We start from the raw sequence: 16,263 nt of genomic DNA, 5'->3' as shown, positions 1-16,263 counted from the left end.
TTATTCATCCCAATCTTTGAGAATCACCTAGTTTTTTGGTGGTCTACAAAAGGCATCGAATACACCTGTCATCTCCTTTCCCTGAATATATCAAGGCATTTATATGACTCCAGATGGTCCCCCAAACATATTTTTTGATATCATTTAGTAAATCACTCCATACACACTCTTTTCAAACTTACTTTCTATCTTGTCTCTGGTGAACCTTGAACTCCTTGTTCCTTCCATGAACTTGCTATTTAAGCCATGCCTTGTCAGATTATTGCATTTTTCTCCTGCCAATATCTTGCTCCTTACACTCCTGCTGCCATCCGGTGGTATATTTACCCTGCTGCTTTCTGTGTGAGCCTTTCTACTGCTATAGCCACTGGCCTTCGAACCTGACTCTTAATTGTGACAGGGTCCACTATCTCTATCATAACCCTTACATCCCCTATGAACAGCTCTAAATTCACTTACATGCTCAAATGGGAATGAGATCTGGAGGAATTCATAGATCTTTCAGAATGGAACAAAATCTGGCCTAGTAAAATACAAACAATGTACTATTCCAATGGTATTTGACACCAGATCACATGACAAAATTTACACCCAATGCCTCTCCCTTTTTTGGAGGTGTAGGGCACAGAGCACACTGTACTACATTTTGCGGCAGTGTTCTAAGGTCCAAACATTATGGCTATGGGTATACACCTTGATCAGAACCATCCTTAATACAAATCAGATTCACAACCCATGACAGGCTTTAATTAAGAGACCAATTTCTGACCACATCAAAAATTAAAGAAAACTAATAACGCACATTTTTCTGGCCACATGCCAAACCATAGCCAAGGCTTAGAGACGACCTACTTTGAACTTTATTGGAGGTGAAGGGGCATTTGATGGGCACCATGATTAACTTACTACTGTACTAAATGACACTCACTCTAAATTTCTAAGTATTATCACCTACTCTCGTTCTGATGACGACACATTAAGACATCCCAACCTGCAAAAACTAATTTCAGGGAGGTGACGCTTTGTTACAGTCCTCCATCTCGCACAGACTGGGACATCATCACATCCACCTGTCACTCAGCCACAGACAGAAGACAGAAGATAATTGGTTCCTATGGGCAACACAGACAGACAGTTTATGTTTCAGACACTTTCACCTCCCAGATACACACTGTGCACATAATACCACCCAGAACCACAGTGACCCCATTACACTGAGAACCCTTCCTCTTATCTATTTCTTATTTCTACCTCTTCCCCTCAACATTGAGATTGATCACATCCCCGGTCCAGCCTGCCGACCCCGCCATGGCGCCGTCCCTCATTTCACATATCCTACATACTTATGACAACACTGCACTGCACTGCCATATTCCTGGCATAATACTACCCCACAAATCCAGCACAAATGAGCATTGACTTTAGTAATAAATGCACATAGGATAAGTTGTGTCAAAGAATTCTGTTCAGGGCAAGATCAGTAGGTGAGAGGCCAGGTGTGGTGGCCAACCAACATTTCCATACACATTCAAATTTGGTTGTGTATCCTCTATTTTGGAAAATAATATGCTGAAGGCATAGTTTGTTCCCCATGGGGTAAAACCACACCTGGTGGGTTGGCGGCTGCTTACACATTCAGTATTATAATATAAACTTCTTAGCTTTAAACAGAGATCTAGATACAGCCACTTTAGTATGCTGTGATATTGTGTAATCATCTAAGATTCCGAATAGACATGCTTAGGAACCTAACTTAACTTCAGCTTGGAAAACTGAATTTTTTGTGTCGGAAATTCTCATTCAATACCACTGAAGCTTTGGACCGCTCCATAGCAAATGAATAAGGTCGACTTTATTTTTTTCAAATTGAGTTTCCGGGTTTCTATTCAAAATTGTTCACTTTCCCCTAAAGCAAAAGGGGCATCTACCCCCTTTTGAAACTTAAGGTAAATGTCTTTATTCAAAAGCAAAACCTGTGCATGGAATCTGTCCAGTAAGTCATTGCTTACCTCCATCCGGGGGACTTTCTGGCCTCTGTGGACCTCAAGGATATCTAATTGCATATCCCCATCTTTCCAGCACATTAGCACTACCAGCATTATGCAGTGTCCACTGCACCTGTTGGGTCTTTTGGTCTTGTTATTCACCAAGGTGCTACTACGCGTGCTTGCTCTGGTTCATTCACAGAGCAACCCCATAGTGGAATCCTTAGATTAACCTGTTCTGGAGGGGAGCAGTTAGCACAGACTTTAGACTGAATGGGCCAAAAAGAAGATTCTCTAGACAACCATATGTATCCTGATGCCCAGAACCAGGTTATTCCCACAATTCAGCCTTGGTGTTGGGGTACTCCTTCCTTCTGTTGATCTTTAAGATTTCCACAATGTACACCAGCCTTACAGGCTGGGGATGAGTCCAAGACAACCTTCTGAGGGAAGGGGGCTTGGTCCCTGGAGAACGCTCATCTTCCAAACAACATACTGAATGTTTCTGTTTAGGTAACTGGGTGTACAGCATGGTCACTCCCTGATTATGTAAAGCCTAGTGTACATGATGAGATTATCAGATGAATTAAAAAATGAATAGGATGCTAAAGTAGGAAAATGTTTGTACGACAGAATAAAAATTCAGAAGTGATATAATGAGTTGTAGTGTATTTGTGTTGTATGTTTGGATGAAAACTGTACTGATTAAACGAAAATCATATGATCTGGTATCTATGAGAACAACAATTTGTGTGTTGTCCCTCTGGAAAATTTTGAAGGACAGCTGTGTACTAGCGATCAGATTATTGTATGATCGCTTCTGAAGCGGTATTTTTTATTAATGGAGAGACAGGGTGTGTCTATGATTTCAGTTTGTGTTTACAATAATGTATAGTATAATAGTAAATGCATTTAATGGAATGTGTAAGATCTTGTGGTCACTGATATTTAGATTTTCTAAAACATTATCTTTTGCTGTCTCCTACATGATAAAACTCCCATATTATTACAACCTCTAAATGATATTGCATAGTTCATACACTCACTTACTAAAAATGTTTTAATTAACCACTTGCCACCCGCCCTATTACAAATTGACGGCGGCAAAGTGGTTTCATTATCCTAACCGGACGTCATATGACGTGATTAGGATTATGAGCCGCTGCGCGCCCCCGGGGGCGCGCATTGCGGCGATCGTTGTTGCGGGGTGTCAGTCTGACACCCGGCAACTACGATCTCGGTAAAGAGTCTCCGACGGAGACTCTTTACCATGTGATCAGCCGTGTCCAATCACGGCTGATCACAGTGTAAATGGGAAGAGCCGGTGATCGGCTTTCCCTCACTCGCGTCTGTCAGACGCGAGTAGAGGAGAGCCGATCGGCTGCTCCTCTGACAGGGGGGGTCTGTGCTGATCGATTATCAGCACAGCCCCCCCGAGGATGCCCACACTGGACCACCAGGGACACCACTAGACCACCAGGGAAAAGGTAATAAAAATCCATAATCCTCCCTAGACCACCAGGGTGCCAGTCAGCACAATGGGTGCCAATCAGTGTCCATAATGGATGCCAATCAGTGGCCACAATGGGCATCACTGATTGGCATGCATTATTGTTTGGCACTGATTGGCATCCATTACTATAACACCGATGCCGCCTATGAGTGCCCACCTGTGCCGCCTATGAGTGCCCACCTGTGCCGCCTGAGTGCCCACCTGTGCCTCCTGAGTGCCCACCTGTGCCGCCTATGAGTGCCCACCTGTGCCGCCTATCCATGCCCACCTGTGCCGCCTATCTATGCCCACCTGTGCCGCCTATCTATGCCCACCTGTGCCGCCTATCTATACCCACCTGTGCCGCCTATCCATGCCCACCTGTGCCGCCTATCCATGCCCATCCGTGCCGCCCATCCGTGCCAGCTATCAGTGCCAATTTGTGCCACCTATCAGTGTCCGTCCGTGTCGCCCATCCGTGTCGCCCATCCGTGTCGCCCATCCGTGTCGCCCATCAGTGCCGCCTATCAGTGCCACTTCATTGGTGCCACATTGGTGCCCATCAGTGCCACCTTATCAGTGCCCATCAGTGTAGCCCCATCAGTGCCCATCAGTGAAGGAGAAAACGTACTTATTTACAAAGTTTTGAAACTGAAACAAAAAAAACATTTTTTTTTTCAAAATTTTCGGTATTTTTTTTATTTGTAGCGCAAAAAATAAAAACCGTAGAGGTGATCAAATACCACCAAAAGAAAGCTCTATTTGTGGGAAAAAAAATGATAAAAATTTCATTTGGGTACAGTGTAGCATGACCGCGCAATTGTCATTCAAAGTGCGACAGCGCTGAAAGCTCAAAATTGGTCTGGGCAGGAAGGTGTTTAAGTGCCCTGTATTGAAGTGGTTAAACAATTTATTGTTCATTTAAATGGCATGCAAACTTTATGATTGTAATATTTTTCTGAAATGATTAGCCATTTGCAAATGACAAATGTATTCATATCTTGTTGATACTTAACTTGTGTTGGATTTATAAATGGATTATGTACTTTATTCATAATGAAAACCGGGTTCTGATTTGTGCGCCTATATTATGTTGCACTTTGTGCCTTTGTGAAGTTTATTCTAAACAATGAAATGCACGTGGTCGCAGTAGCTTAAAGTGGTTGTAAACCCTTACAAACCACTTTGACCTACAGGTAAGCCTAGATTAAGGCTTACCTGTAGGTCCAAGAAATATCTCCTAAACCTATATGGTTTAGGAGATATTTGCCCGAAAACAGGCACCACTGAGCGCGGCATCCTCAATGACAGAGCTGCCGCGCGTGTCGTCTTCCGTGCGCATGCGCGGGAGTGACGTCATCGCGGCTTCGCCGAATGACAGCGGCGGAGCTGCGAGACCCCACCAAGAAGATGGATGCGGCGGACTACAGGGGACAGCGGCGACTTCGCTGGCTCCTGTGTCAGGTAAGTGACACATAATGGACTACTATGCGATGCATAGTAGTCCATTATACTTTGCCTTTGCAGGGAATGAAAGAGGAAGTAAACTCATCAGGGTTTACTTCCTCTTTAAAAACCTTAAAATGCTAAGATTAACAATAAATGCTTGTTTTGCATTTTTCAGACAACAGATGATCGAGATTGTGGCTCTTATTTTCTATTTGTGGACAATGTGAAGCCTACAGAAATATTGATTAGCTTTTCAGCCCTGGTGCGCTGGGGTGATTTGCATTGTAAGTATAAAAAAAAAAAAATTAAAACGAAATCCGAATGACTTACCTAGATATAACATAGGTGATACTTTCATGCTTATTTAATAAAGGATAACAAACAACAAAGAGGGGCTGTAAGCCTAGCAATCAGATTTCATCCCCCAGGCTGAGGTAAACTAAAATCAGATTGTGTTTTAGATACACATGTGCAATCTAATAATAACCTAAAACTCAGTAACATAGATATAAATTAACTGTGACACATGGTCAATATTCTGGTATTCTAGGATTTATAATAAAGCTGATTTTGCAGTTTAACCTTTGCACCTCAGGTGTCCAGAGTCAGACAATATTTGCTATTTTCCCTATAAGCCTACCCATGCTACATATTTTCTGACAAGACATACAGAAATTAAAGATGGTGCTATTCTGTACTTTGCATGATAGTGGACAAATGAACTATCAGTTATCTAAAAGATACAAGCTATACTTTAGTCATAAATACTGTAATTATGTATAAATGTAATAGTGTGTTTTTAGTGAAACAGTAAAAAATTGCATATATGCATATCTTTTAAGGCCTCATACAGATTTTGCATTGTGGGAACAAGTGTTCCTACTTGCAATTTTTAAAGTGCAATTTACAAGCATTTCTACATGTGGTGCATATGGCATCCCATTCACGTCGATAGTTTGCCCTATGCGCTTTTGTTACCTGAAAGAAGCTTCTGTTCCTTTATGGACATCAAGTTTAGCGTTATTTTTAAATGCACATTTTGTCGCCCGATTCTGTCACGCAACAGAATTGCACCTCATTTGGGGGGCCATTAAGAATGAAGGGACCCAAACGAGCATCACGCAGTTTGCCGCAATTTGGAACCACGGCAGAATTACTAAGAAAAATGCCTGAAAGCAGCAAGAGAGGCTTCAGATTTTAAAAGATGATGTAGCTCGGTGAAAGTGAGCCACATAATTAAGGGAAAGAAAATACTGTTGTACAGGTGACCTTCGACAACTGTACCAACCTAGAAAAGGGCTTTGTATTTTTTTTCTTTATTATCATTGTTGTTGTCTATTGTATCCTAATGTGTTTTTTTTTGTTTTTTTTTTACAGTGAAACAGTATTCTGGAATACAAAAAGGTCTTCTAATAGCAGAGAAATTTTCTTGGAAAAGACTCTTGTATGGACCAGTTGTGCTAAAGCTAAATGCGTATGGAACCAAAGCATCTGTTATAAGTCTTCCTCCCGGGTTAGTATCTATCTATCTATATATATATATCTATATATATATATATATATAAATATATATATATATATATATTTTTTTATATATATATATATATATATTTGTTCTGCTTCGCGTTCTTGAACTGTTGTATAACTTGTATAACACTAGTCAGCAGCTTAACAATAATTCAGAAGTCAAGAAACGTGAGACATCAGATCTGTATGTATTCTTTTTTCCGAATAACTTTCTAAAACTACAACATAAGCATAAACAAAACATGTGTCAGTACATTAAATATTATACAGCAGCCTCACTCTATCAGTGAGAGTACTCACAGACAATTCCATCATTAGTCCAGGAATAGATCAAGAGCTCTTCTGTATGCAGTCTGCTAGATATAGGAACAGTCATGAAATGAAGGAAATACAGTTCCAGGTTAAAGTGGTTGTAAACCCTTACAAACCACTTTGACCTACAGGTAAGCCTAGATTAAGGCTTACCTGTAGGTCCAAGAAATATCTCCTAAATCTATAAGGTTTAGGAGATATTTACAAAAAGACAGGCACCGCTGTCTACGGCGCATGCACCGTAGACAGCGGCGTGCAGGCGCACTGAGCAGGCCGCAGATCACGGTGATATGCTGCTCGTGTCGGCTCCCGTGCGCATGCACAGGAGTGATGTCATCGTGGCTCCGGTGAATCACAGCGCCGGAGCAGCAAGACCCGGAAGTCACTCAGGGATACATGGCAGCAGCGAAGATGAAGACGGAGGACCGCTTCGAGGGCTTCGGTCTCAGATAAGTTATTTATAATGAACTAATATGCTATGCATACTAGCTCATTATGCCTTTGCCTTGCAGGTTTCATTTTTATTTTTATTTTTTAAATAGCCTTTACTTCCTCTTTAAAGGTTACTGCCTTTCACTCTGAGGAAAATACCACTTCCTGTCAAGCTCTGGCAAAATAATAACTAACTCCGACCACTAGAAGACATCAACGTAAACTAACATTGCAGTATATTCTGTAAAAGCACATTGCACACATTTACTATGAACAATATGGGCAGAACACTCCCTGTCTGGCATAATTTATTATGTCACTACCTAAATAACTACTGCTATACAGAAAAAAAACATATAAACAGCAAAATTGAATCCTATCTAGTCCGAGATCAAAACTAAAATGTCAATTACAGGTCGGAGATACATTCTGGTGGTCTAATTTTTTACAGTCTTGACCTCCACCTTTCTAACCTTGCCATCCCTGCTTGGTAGAGCATTGGCAATAAGTCCTTCCTGCCCTCTTGGCTGTCCTTCAACAGAACAACATCACCCACCTTTACATTTGAGCGATCCTCAGTCCATTTCCTATGGCATTGCAGATTTGACAGATACTCTCTCTTCCATCTTTTCCAAAAGGTGTCTGCCAAGCATTGTACTTGCTTCCATTGTTTCGCATGTTGTACTTATGATTCCAGATGGAGCAGACAAAGAGTTCACCTTTTGAGTCAACAACATTGCTGGGGTAAGGACCATAGGTGTATCTGGGTCTGAGGACACAGGAACTATAGGCCTGGCATTCATAATAGCTGTAACCTCTGCCATAAAGGTGCTTAAAGTCTCATGGGTCAAGATAGCAGGTTTGGTTTGTAGCAACACAGAGTCCAAGATTTGCCTGGCAATACCTATAATGCCCTGTACACATGGTCGAAAATTCAGATGGAAAAGGCCAGATTGGATTATATTGTCGGAAAATCCGATCATGTGTGGGCTCTATTGGACTTTTTCTGTCGCAAACTCAGACGGAAAAAATTTGAGAGCAGGATCTAAAATTTTCAGACAAAAAAAATCAGATTGGACTTTTTCCAATCGTTTGTAGAGAATTCCGATGAACAAAGTGCCACGCATTCTCAGATCAAATTATGAGACCAAAGCTATTGGCTACTAGCCTCTGTGTAGTCCCGTTGTACGCAACGAACATCACCACGTTCCGAACGATCGGATTTTCCAACAACTTTGTCCGACCGAATGTATGCAACACAAGTTTCGGACAAAATCCGTTGGAAAAAATCCAACGGATTTTGTGGTCGGAATGTCCGACCGTGTGTACAGGGCATAAGTCTCTCCCAGACACCACCCATATGTGAGGAGTGTGGAGGATTATAGACCCATGTACATCCTCTGTCTTGGAGAAAGTCTTGCAATTGTGATTCTGTCACAAATGTTAAGTTCTTTGCAGGCTCCCACAAAGTTTGTTCCTCTGTCAGAACGGAGCAGTTTTGCTGGGCCACTAATTGAAAAGAATCTCCTCAAGGCATTAATAAAGCTTGATGTTGGCATGGCTTCAAGTAGCTCTATGTGTACAGCTCGGATGAAAAAAAAAGTGAAAAGGACTGCCCATCATTTACTGTCTGCGCTGTCTCCTCTAGTGCGACGGGTTAAAACAGACCACAGACCAAATACATCTGAGCCCACATTGGTGAAAGGTGGTTGAGCAATTACTCTGTCCTCTGGTAGCTCTGCCATCTTTTGACTTTGTAATCTTCCTCGCAGTTTGCGACAGATGACACATTTGTGTATAACAGCTGATACCAAGCATTTGCCACCAAGAACCCAGAAACCTGCGGATCTAATTGCACCTTCTGTGATGTGTCGCCCTTGGTGAACTACTTGTTCATGATAGTACTTAACAAACAGTGTCGCAATGTGGTGATCATTAAGTATGATGACAGGATGTTTCTCTTCCTCTGAAAGTTCAGCAAGAGACAAACGTCCACCTACTCTCAACAACCCATTCTTGTCTAAAAAGGGGCTAAGCTTCCTAAGATGGTTTTGGGAATGTCTTGTTTTTTGATGCAGTCAATTTCCTTCTGGAAATGTTTGTTTTGAACAGAATAAATTATAACAGACTTTGCCTGAGCAAGTTCTACTAGATTGACCTGTTCATGGAAACGTTCCCACCTTCTGACCTGATCGCTATTGGTTTCTCTCCGGAAGGTTTTAGTGTAATGGATGAGTATGGCTAGGGTCTTAACTAATATCTTCCAGCAAGAAAATCTATCAAAGCAATGTGAGTGAAGTGTGGCTTCAGAAGCTTTGGTACTGAAATCCACATCTGATTTCAGGGCCAGCTTCGGTCTCTATGAGTGGATAAACATTAGCAGTGTCTATCTGCTCACAGTGTGGTTGGTACAGAAAGGATGGGCCTTAGAACCATATAGAGTTCTGAAGGCATGCTGCTTGAGTAGCACTAGTGGCATAATCTGCAGGGTTTTGCTCTGTAGATACATAGAACCACTGATCTGGGTGTGAAGATTGCCTGAGTCTATGCACTCTGTTGGAGACATACAGATAGAACCTCTTAGTGGTGCTGCAAATGTATCTTAGAACAGTCTTGCTATCAGTGAAGAATTTCACAGCATCAAAGTCAGTGTCTGGTTCATCTGTGATTAGCTCAGACATTTTGACTGCAAGTATAGCAGCACACAACTCTAAACGAGGAAATGTGTTGGCTGGTTTAGGACTTAATTTGGACTTTCCCATGACAAATCCAACATGACACACATTTTCTGCATCAATTACATTCAAGTAAGCTACTGCACCTATAGCTGTGGTGGATGCTTCTGAAGCCCCATACACACCATCAGTTTTTCTGCTGAGTTTTTCCTTCAGATTTACCAAAACCATGTAGTAGAAGGGCCTGCCTGATTGCATACAAATGGAAACTCCTAAGGTTTGACCTCATATTATATGGTTTTGGTAAATCTGAAGGAAAAAGTCAGCAGAAAAACTGATAGTGTGTATGGGGCTTGAGAAGATGCACAGTTCTTAACTGCAAGCTGATGATAGAGACACGGGCATATAGCATCTGTCTATCTTTAGGTGCTCTAACGCTTGCAAGGATTCTGTCCATTGAACCCACTCACTTAGTCTCTCCTGTGGAAACAATGCATCCCATTCACTTTTCCCAGATGACAGTTCTCGAATTAAGACCTTACCACTTATTGTCACAGGTGATGCAAACCCTAGGGGATCATAGAGGCTACTTATGATGGATAGAATGCCTCTACGTGTAAAAGGCTTTACCCCTGAGGAAACTCTGAAAACAAAACTATCTGTTTCTAGATCCCAACTTAGGCCTAGGCTTTTCTGCAGGGGAAGGGTGTCTGTACATAGGCAAAAATCTTTAAGGTCCTTAGCTCTGTCTGCTACAGGGAAGGCTTCCATTACTTTTTGGCTGTTGGAAGCGATTTTGGAAAGACGCAGGGTGGACTCTTCAGGTGTGCTAGCAGATGCGAGTCTATCATCTACATAAAAATGTATCAATACAAAGTGTTTGGCTTCTTGTCCATAGCACTCTGCATTTTTCTGGGCAGCCTTTTTCATGCAGTATATAGCGACAGCAGGAGAGGGGCTATTACCAAATACGTGCACTTTCATTCTGTACCCAACAATTTCTTTGTCTATGTCATTGTCTTTGTACCAGAGAAAACGTAGAAAGTCTCTGTGGTCTTCTCTGACAAGAAAGCAATAAAACATTTGTCACACATCTGCTGTGAAAGCAACTGGTTCTTTCTTAAAGCGCATGAGAACACCTAGCAAAGTATTGTTTAGGTCAGGGCCACTCAAAAGTATGTCATTTAAAGAGACTCCTTTATACTCTGTGCTGGAATCAAAAACTATTTTGATTTGGTTAAGTCTGTGTGGATGGTAAACACTGATCATTGGTAGATACCAATGTTCCCTGTCTGTTTCAAGTGGTCCTGCAACTTCAGCGTGATCATTGTCTAGCATCCCTTTAATGAATTCAGTGAAATCTCTTTTCACTTCTGGCTTTCTCTGCAGAGTTTTGCTGAGTGAATGCATACACTTCATGGCTTGTTACTAGGCAAAACAAGTCTGGGTGTGCGAAAGGGGAGAGGGGCCACCCAACTGTGATTGTCATCTTGGCTAAGCCTCTTTATCCATAATATGCAAGAAGGTCTGATCCTCTATATAGAGGGCCTGTTTATCATCATCTTTAGTTTTCTGGAACACTGTAATCCCTAGATTGTTTGTCTCAATGTTGGAATTGACTTCTTCTTTACCATATAGTGTAGAAGAGTCACAGTGTTGTGTTGACCTGCCAAAGCTTTTCTTGACAAAAAAGCTGTTGTGACAGGGACTGAGAAGGGATGGATGTCCATTTGTTAACACAGAGGTCTTCAAAGTGCTAATATTGTCAGGCTGGTGCACTATCCCCAGGCAAACTTCTCCTACAATGACCCACCCCAGGTCCAGTCTCTGTGCATAGGGGGCATTATAAGGTCCATTGATTTTCTGGCACACCTTGTGTACCTGAAGGATGTCTCTCCCAAGAAGTAGGAGGATAGAAACATCTGGCTCAACAGCTGGGATAAGATGAGTAATTGAGTGGAGGTGAGGGTGATGATGGGCTACTACTGGAGAGGGAATCTCAGTTTTGTCCTCAGGTATCATGCCACACTCTGTTAGGGTAGGAAGTGGGAACTGCACTTTCTTGTTGAAGGATTCAATGGTAAAGTCAGAAGCTCTTCTCCCTGTTGTTTCAATTATCCCTGCACATGTCCTTAGAGTGTATGGAACTGCACTTGCCTTGAGATTAAAGATATCAAAGAAATGTGACTTTGCAAGGAATCTGTTGCTCTGTTGATTTAGTACTGCATACATTTTCACTGCCCTTTCTCTCTTGCCAGTGGGATACACAGTCACGAAACTGATTTTAGAGCATGAACATGCACTCTTGCCTTGTCCACATACTTTAGTGCAATTAGACATTACTGAGGAGAGTTGGGTCTCTTGTTGCTTCCTGCCCTGATCTTTCCTGGGTTCTACAGTCTCTAGTGGGACAGGAGCAGGGCCTGGGTGCAAAGCTGCAATATGTCTCTCACTGCCACATTCTGTACATTCTACTGGTATTTTGCAGTCTTTGGCAGATCTTTAAAGTGGTTGTAACCCCTTACAAACCACTTTGACCTACAGGTAAGCCTAGATTAAGGCTTACCTGTAGGTCCAAGCAATATCTCCTAAACCTATATGGTTTAGGAGATATTTGCCCGAAAACGGGCACCGCTGTCTACGGCGCATGCTCCGAAGACAGCGGCGCGCAGGCGCACTGAGCGCGGCAGTTCCAAGAATGGAGCTGCCGCATTTGTCGACTCCCGTGCGCATACGCGGGAGTGACGTCATCGCGGCTTCGCCGAATGACAGCGGCGGAGCTGCGAGACGCCACCAGCAAGATGGATGCGGCGGACTACAGGGGACAGCGGCGACTTCGCTGGCTCCTGTGTCAGGTAAGTGACACATAATGGGCTACTATGCGATGCATAGTAGTCCATTATGCTTTACCTTTGCAGGGAAAAAAAGAGGAAGTAAACTCATCAGGGTTTACTTCCTCTTTAAGTAGATCCGCAACACTTGAAACAGATGCCGTTTTGTTTAAGGAAGGACATCCGCTCTGCAATGGGTTTGCTTCTAAAGCCTTTGCATTTCTTTAGTGGATGTGTTTTTTTGTGTATTGGGCAATGTTTAACAGGGTTTTCTATGGTGTGTACCTTGTGGGTGCTTTGATAGTCTGTGACTTCTGAAGGTACAGCTGTTTTGTGTGTAGATACAAAGGTCCTACCATGAGGTCTGTGAGGTTTCTCAGGTCTGTGTGATTGATTGACACTGGTGGTGAAGGCAAAACTGGGATCACTTTGGATTTTCGCTTGCTGTCGGACAAACCTAGAAAACCCAGAGAAAGGGGGGAAAACAACTCCATAATCTTCTTTGAATTTACCTCCCACAGACATCCACTTGTATTGCAGATTTGAGGGTAGTTGCTCTACTATGGGATTAGTGCCTCTAGCTGTATCTAGATATGAAAGTCCTGGCAAGTAGCCACCCTCTTTGGCATATTCTATCTCTAGTGAAGATCACTTAGTTCTTGTAGCCGCATGTTGTCTCTGTAGCCCACCTTGGGAAAGACTTCAAGTTTTTTCAACAGTGCTCCTTCTATTACCTCTGGGTATCCATACGTTTCTTCTAGACTTTTCCAGGTCATGTTGAGTCCTGCTGCATGGTTGAACAGGTTTGCTCTTCTCATCCTCTTAGCATGCTCTGCTGACTCGGTACCAAGCCATTTTGTTATTAAATTAAGCATTTCTCCTGGTGAAAAGTTCAGACCTTCAGGGTCTTTCAGAAAGGAAGATTTCCATGCCCAATAGTTTTCAGGACAGTCATCAAATTGGAGAAAGCCTGAGCTAACCATTTCTTTGAGATATTTGGTGACATCCTCTGCACATCGTTGTTCGCACATTTAATCTATAGGTTGAGGTGATGGGAACACTTGTTTTTGTTCTTAGGAGTTTCTGGTGCTTCATTCTTGATTTGCTGGCAGTCGCTGACCTCATGTGGTTGATTGGGCCTGCTCAGGGGGCATGTTGATCTCGGCCTGAATTCCTTTGCTTCAGGTTTAGGAGACTGTTCCTTTGTATGCGTATCAGTATGGTTCTGGATGTACTCACTTGTACGATCTGCAGAGAATAGAGGTTTTTCTGGAACCTCTGAGTCTTTATATGATTTTTCACTTCCTGACCGTCTTGTTCCCATGTAGGCAGCGGCCTCTGCTTCAGCAGCTGCAGCAGCAGTCTGGCGCTGCAGGATGAGAAATTTTGATTCTAATTCCGCTTCTTCTTGTGCTATGGCAGCTTTCTTTGATGCTAACTCCTGCATCATCATGGCTTCTTTTTCTGCGTACTGTAGCTGGATGCGGGCAGCTTCTGCCTTGGCATGAGCTTCAACTGCTGGGGAACTTGCTGAGGACATCTTTCCAGCCCGTGAAGATCTGGACACATGCGATTGGGCAGTGGGAGTGTTCTCCCTGCCTTGCTGTGTCGGCGGTAGCGTGTCATCAGCCTGGAACTTTGTTACTGATCTTAGACTCATGCTGCAGTAATGGCGTCTCAGTTTTTTCCAGACCGCCAAGTGGGTGTCCTTTTATTGTTCTTCTTCACGTTATTGAATTGTTGTATAACACTAGTCAGACAGCTTAACAATAATTCAGAAGTCAATAAATGTGAGATATCAGATCTGTATGTATTCCTTTTTCAGAATAACTTTGCAAAACTACAACATAAGCATAAACAAAACATGTGTCAGTACATTAATCATTATACAGCAGCCTCACTCTATCAGTGAGAGTACTCACAGACAATTCCATCATTAGTCCAGGATTAGATCAAGAGCTCTTCTGCATGCAGTCTGCTAGATCCAGGAGCAGTCATGAAATGAAGGAAATACAGTTCCAGGTTAAAGGTTACTACTGCCTTTCACTCTGAGGAAAATACCACTTCCTGTCAAGCTCTAGAAAAATAATAACTAACTCTGACCACTAGATGGCAGCAATGTAAACTAACATTGCAGTATACAGGCCTACTCCACTTTTAAGTACATAATGGGGTTTATTTACTAAAACAATGAGCTTCTAACCCCAGCTTGTTCAATTAAGCTTTGGTTATAAAACCTGGAAGCTCATTGGTTTCTATGCAGAAGTGAGCCTGATTTTGCACTTTACAGCTTTAGGGTTCTGCTCCTCCTGGGCAAACGCACTGCGGTCTCTACCCATTACTATGGAAAGGTTCGTCTTTGTGGTGGATGTTCTTTCCATGGAAATAAATGGAATTTGCGGTGTACATACACATCTGCAGAAGAGACAGCTGAGAAAAGTATAAAAATTAAAAACCTAATAAGAATAATTGTACTTAAACTACAGGTATTGTTTAAGCTAAAGTAAGAAATGCAGTTTTTGTAAAAACCGTTTCTGTGAAAATGATACAATAAATAGTACAAACACTATGGAATTGGTTTACTAAAGGAAAACAGACTGTGCAGTTGATCCAGGGCTTAGTACAAGAGACAAAGCTTCACTTTGCAAAGAATACCCAAAGAATACCCAAAGAATACCCTATAACATGCAAAGAAAATAAAAAACAAAAAACACAGCATTTTTGCTTGCACATGATTGGATGATGGAAGTTAACAGAGCATCCCCTTATTTACTAAGAACTGCAGAAATTAGAACTTGCAAAGTGCACAGTCAATTTGCCTTTACGAAATGAACCCCTATGTATATCTATAAAATTACTAATAGAACAACAAGATATTTTGACTCATAGCAATGCATTTTAAGTTGTGAGTGAAAAGTCTTAAAATGTTTCCATAGCTAATATTTTTATATCTTTATTGTAGGCGTCATGTCTTACACTTCACTGCAAGTTCACCCTTAGGGCACCATATCCACCTATGCAGTACAGTGCCATTTGTCTTTGGTGATGAAGAAACTATTATGCCATATCTTGACAAGGTACATGTTTCCATAGAAACTAGGGAGTTACTAGGTCACTGTACATGATTTATGGTATTTGTACTGTATTTCACTTTATGTTTTAGGAACAGACAACAATGTAAATGTTTTATGAAGAATGGTACATAGTTCATTATTGTGCTGTACCTTTGGTCACACTAATTTAAAACAAGATCACCGATGAGCAGCAAATATTAAATTTAAAGAGTCAGCTAAACCAAAAGTGATGTTTCACCTCAGAGCAGATGGCAATTGTCCAACTACTTTTAGGGACTTTGGTAACACAATACATTACCTAAATTACCAGGTATTCTCAGTTACTGCAGCCGTTATTTGGATTGATCTTTTATTGTTGGTTTTCACCTAAAGAGGTCATTTAGATCATGGAATTAACTCCAGAGCAGAATACATTTTGTGTTTCTCCAAGTAATTAGTATAACTCTTACTTCAAACTCCTAAGCAATCTCATTGGTTGCAAAGAAT

At 41.9% G+C, this 16,263-nt stretch overlaps 1 protein-coding gene across 2 annotated transcripts in view; it reads left to right on the top strand.

Moving 5' to 3' along the window:
- Positions 1–16,263, top strand: part of ADGB (androglobin) — a 422,031-nt gene that overhangs the window by 250,583 nt on the left and 155,185 nt on the right. For both annotated transcript variants that reach the window (XM_077486347.1, XM_077486346.1), the window contains exons 17-19: positions 5,102–5,210; positions 6,304–6,439; positions 15,666–15,780. In XM_077486347.1, the coding sequence (XP_077342473.1) occupies positions 5,102–5,210; positions 6,304–6,439; positions 15,666–15,780 (360 nt within the window). The remainder of the gene's footprint in view (positions 1–5,101; positions 5,211–6,303; positions 6,440–15,665; positions 15,781–16,263) is intronic.

This window comes from Lithobates pipiens, unplaced genomic scaffold (genome assembly GCF_037356315.1).
Source record: "Lithobates pipiens isolate NorthernLeopardFrog02 unplaced genomic scaffold, aLitPip1_a1.2 Scaffold_18, whole genome shotgun sequence".
In the NCBI taxonomy this organism is placed as follows: domain Eukaryota; kingdom Metazoa; phylum Chordata; class Amphibia; order Anura; family Ranidae; genus Lithobates; species Lithobates pipiens.
The sequence above is the reverse complement of the archived record's forward strand: the minus strand, read 5'-3'. Positions and strand labels throughout refer to the sequence as shown.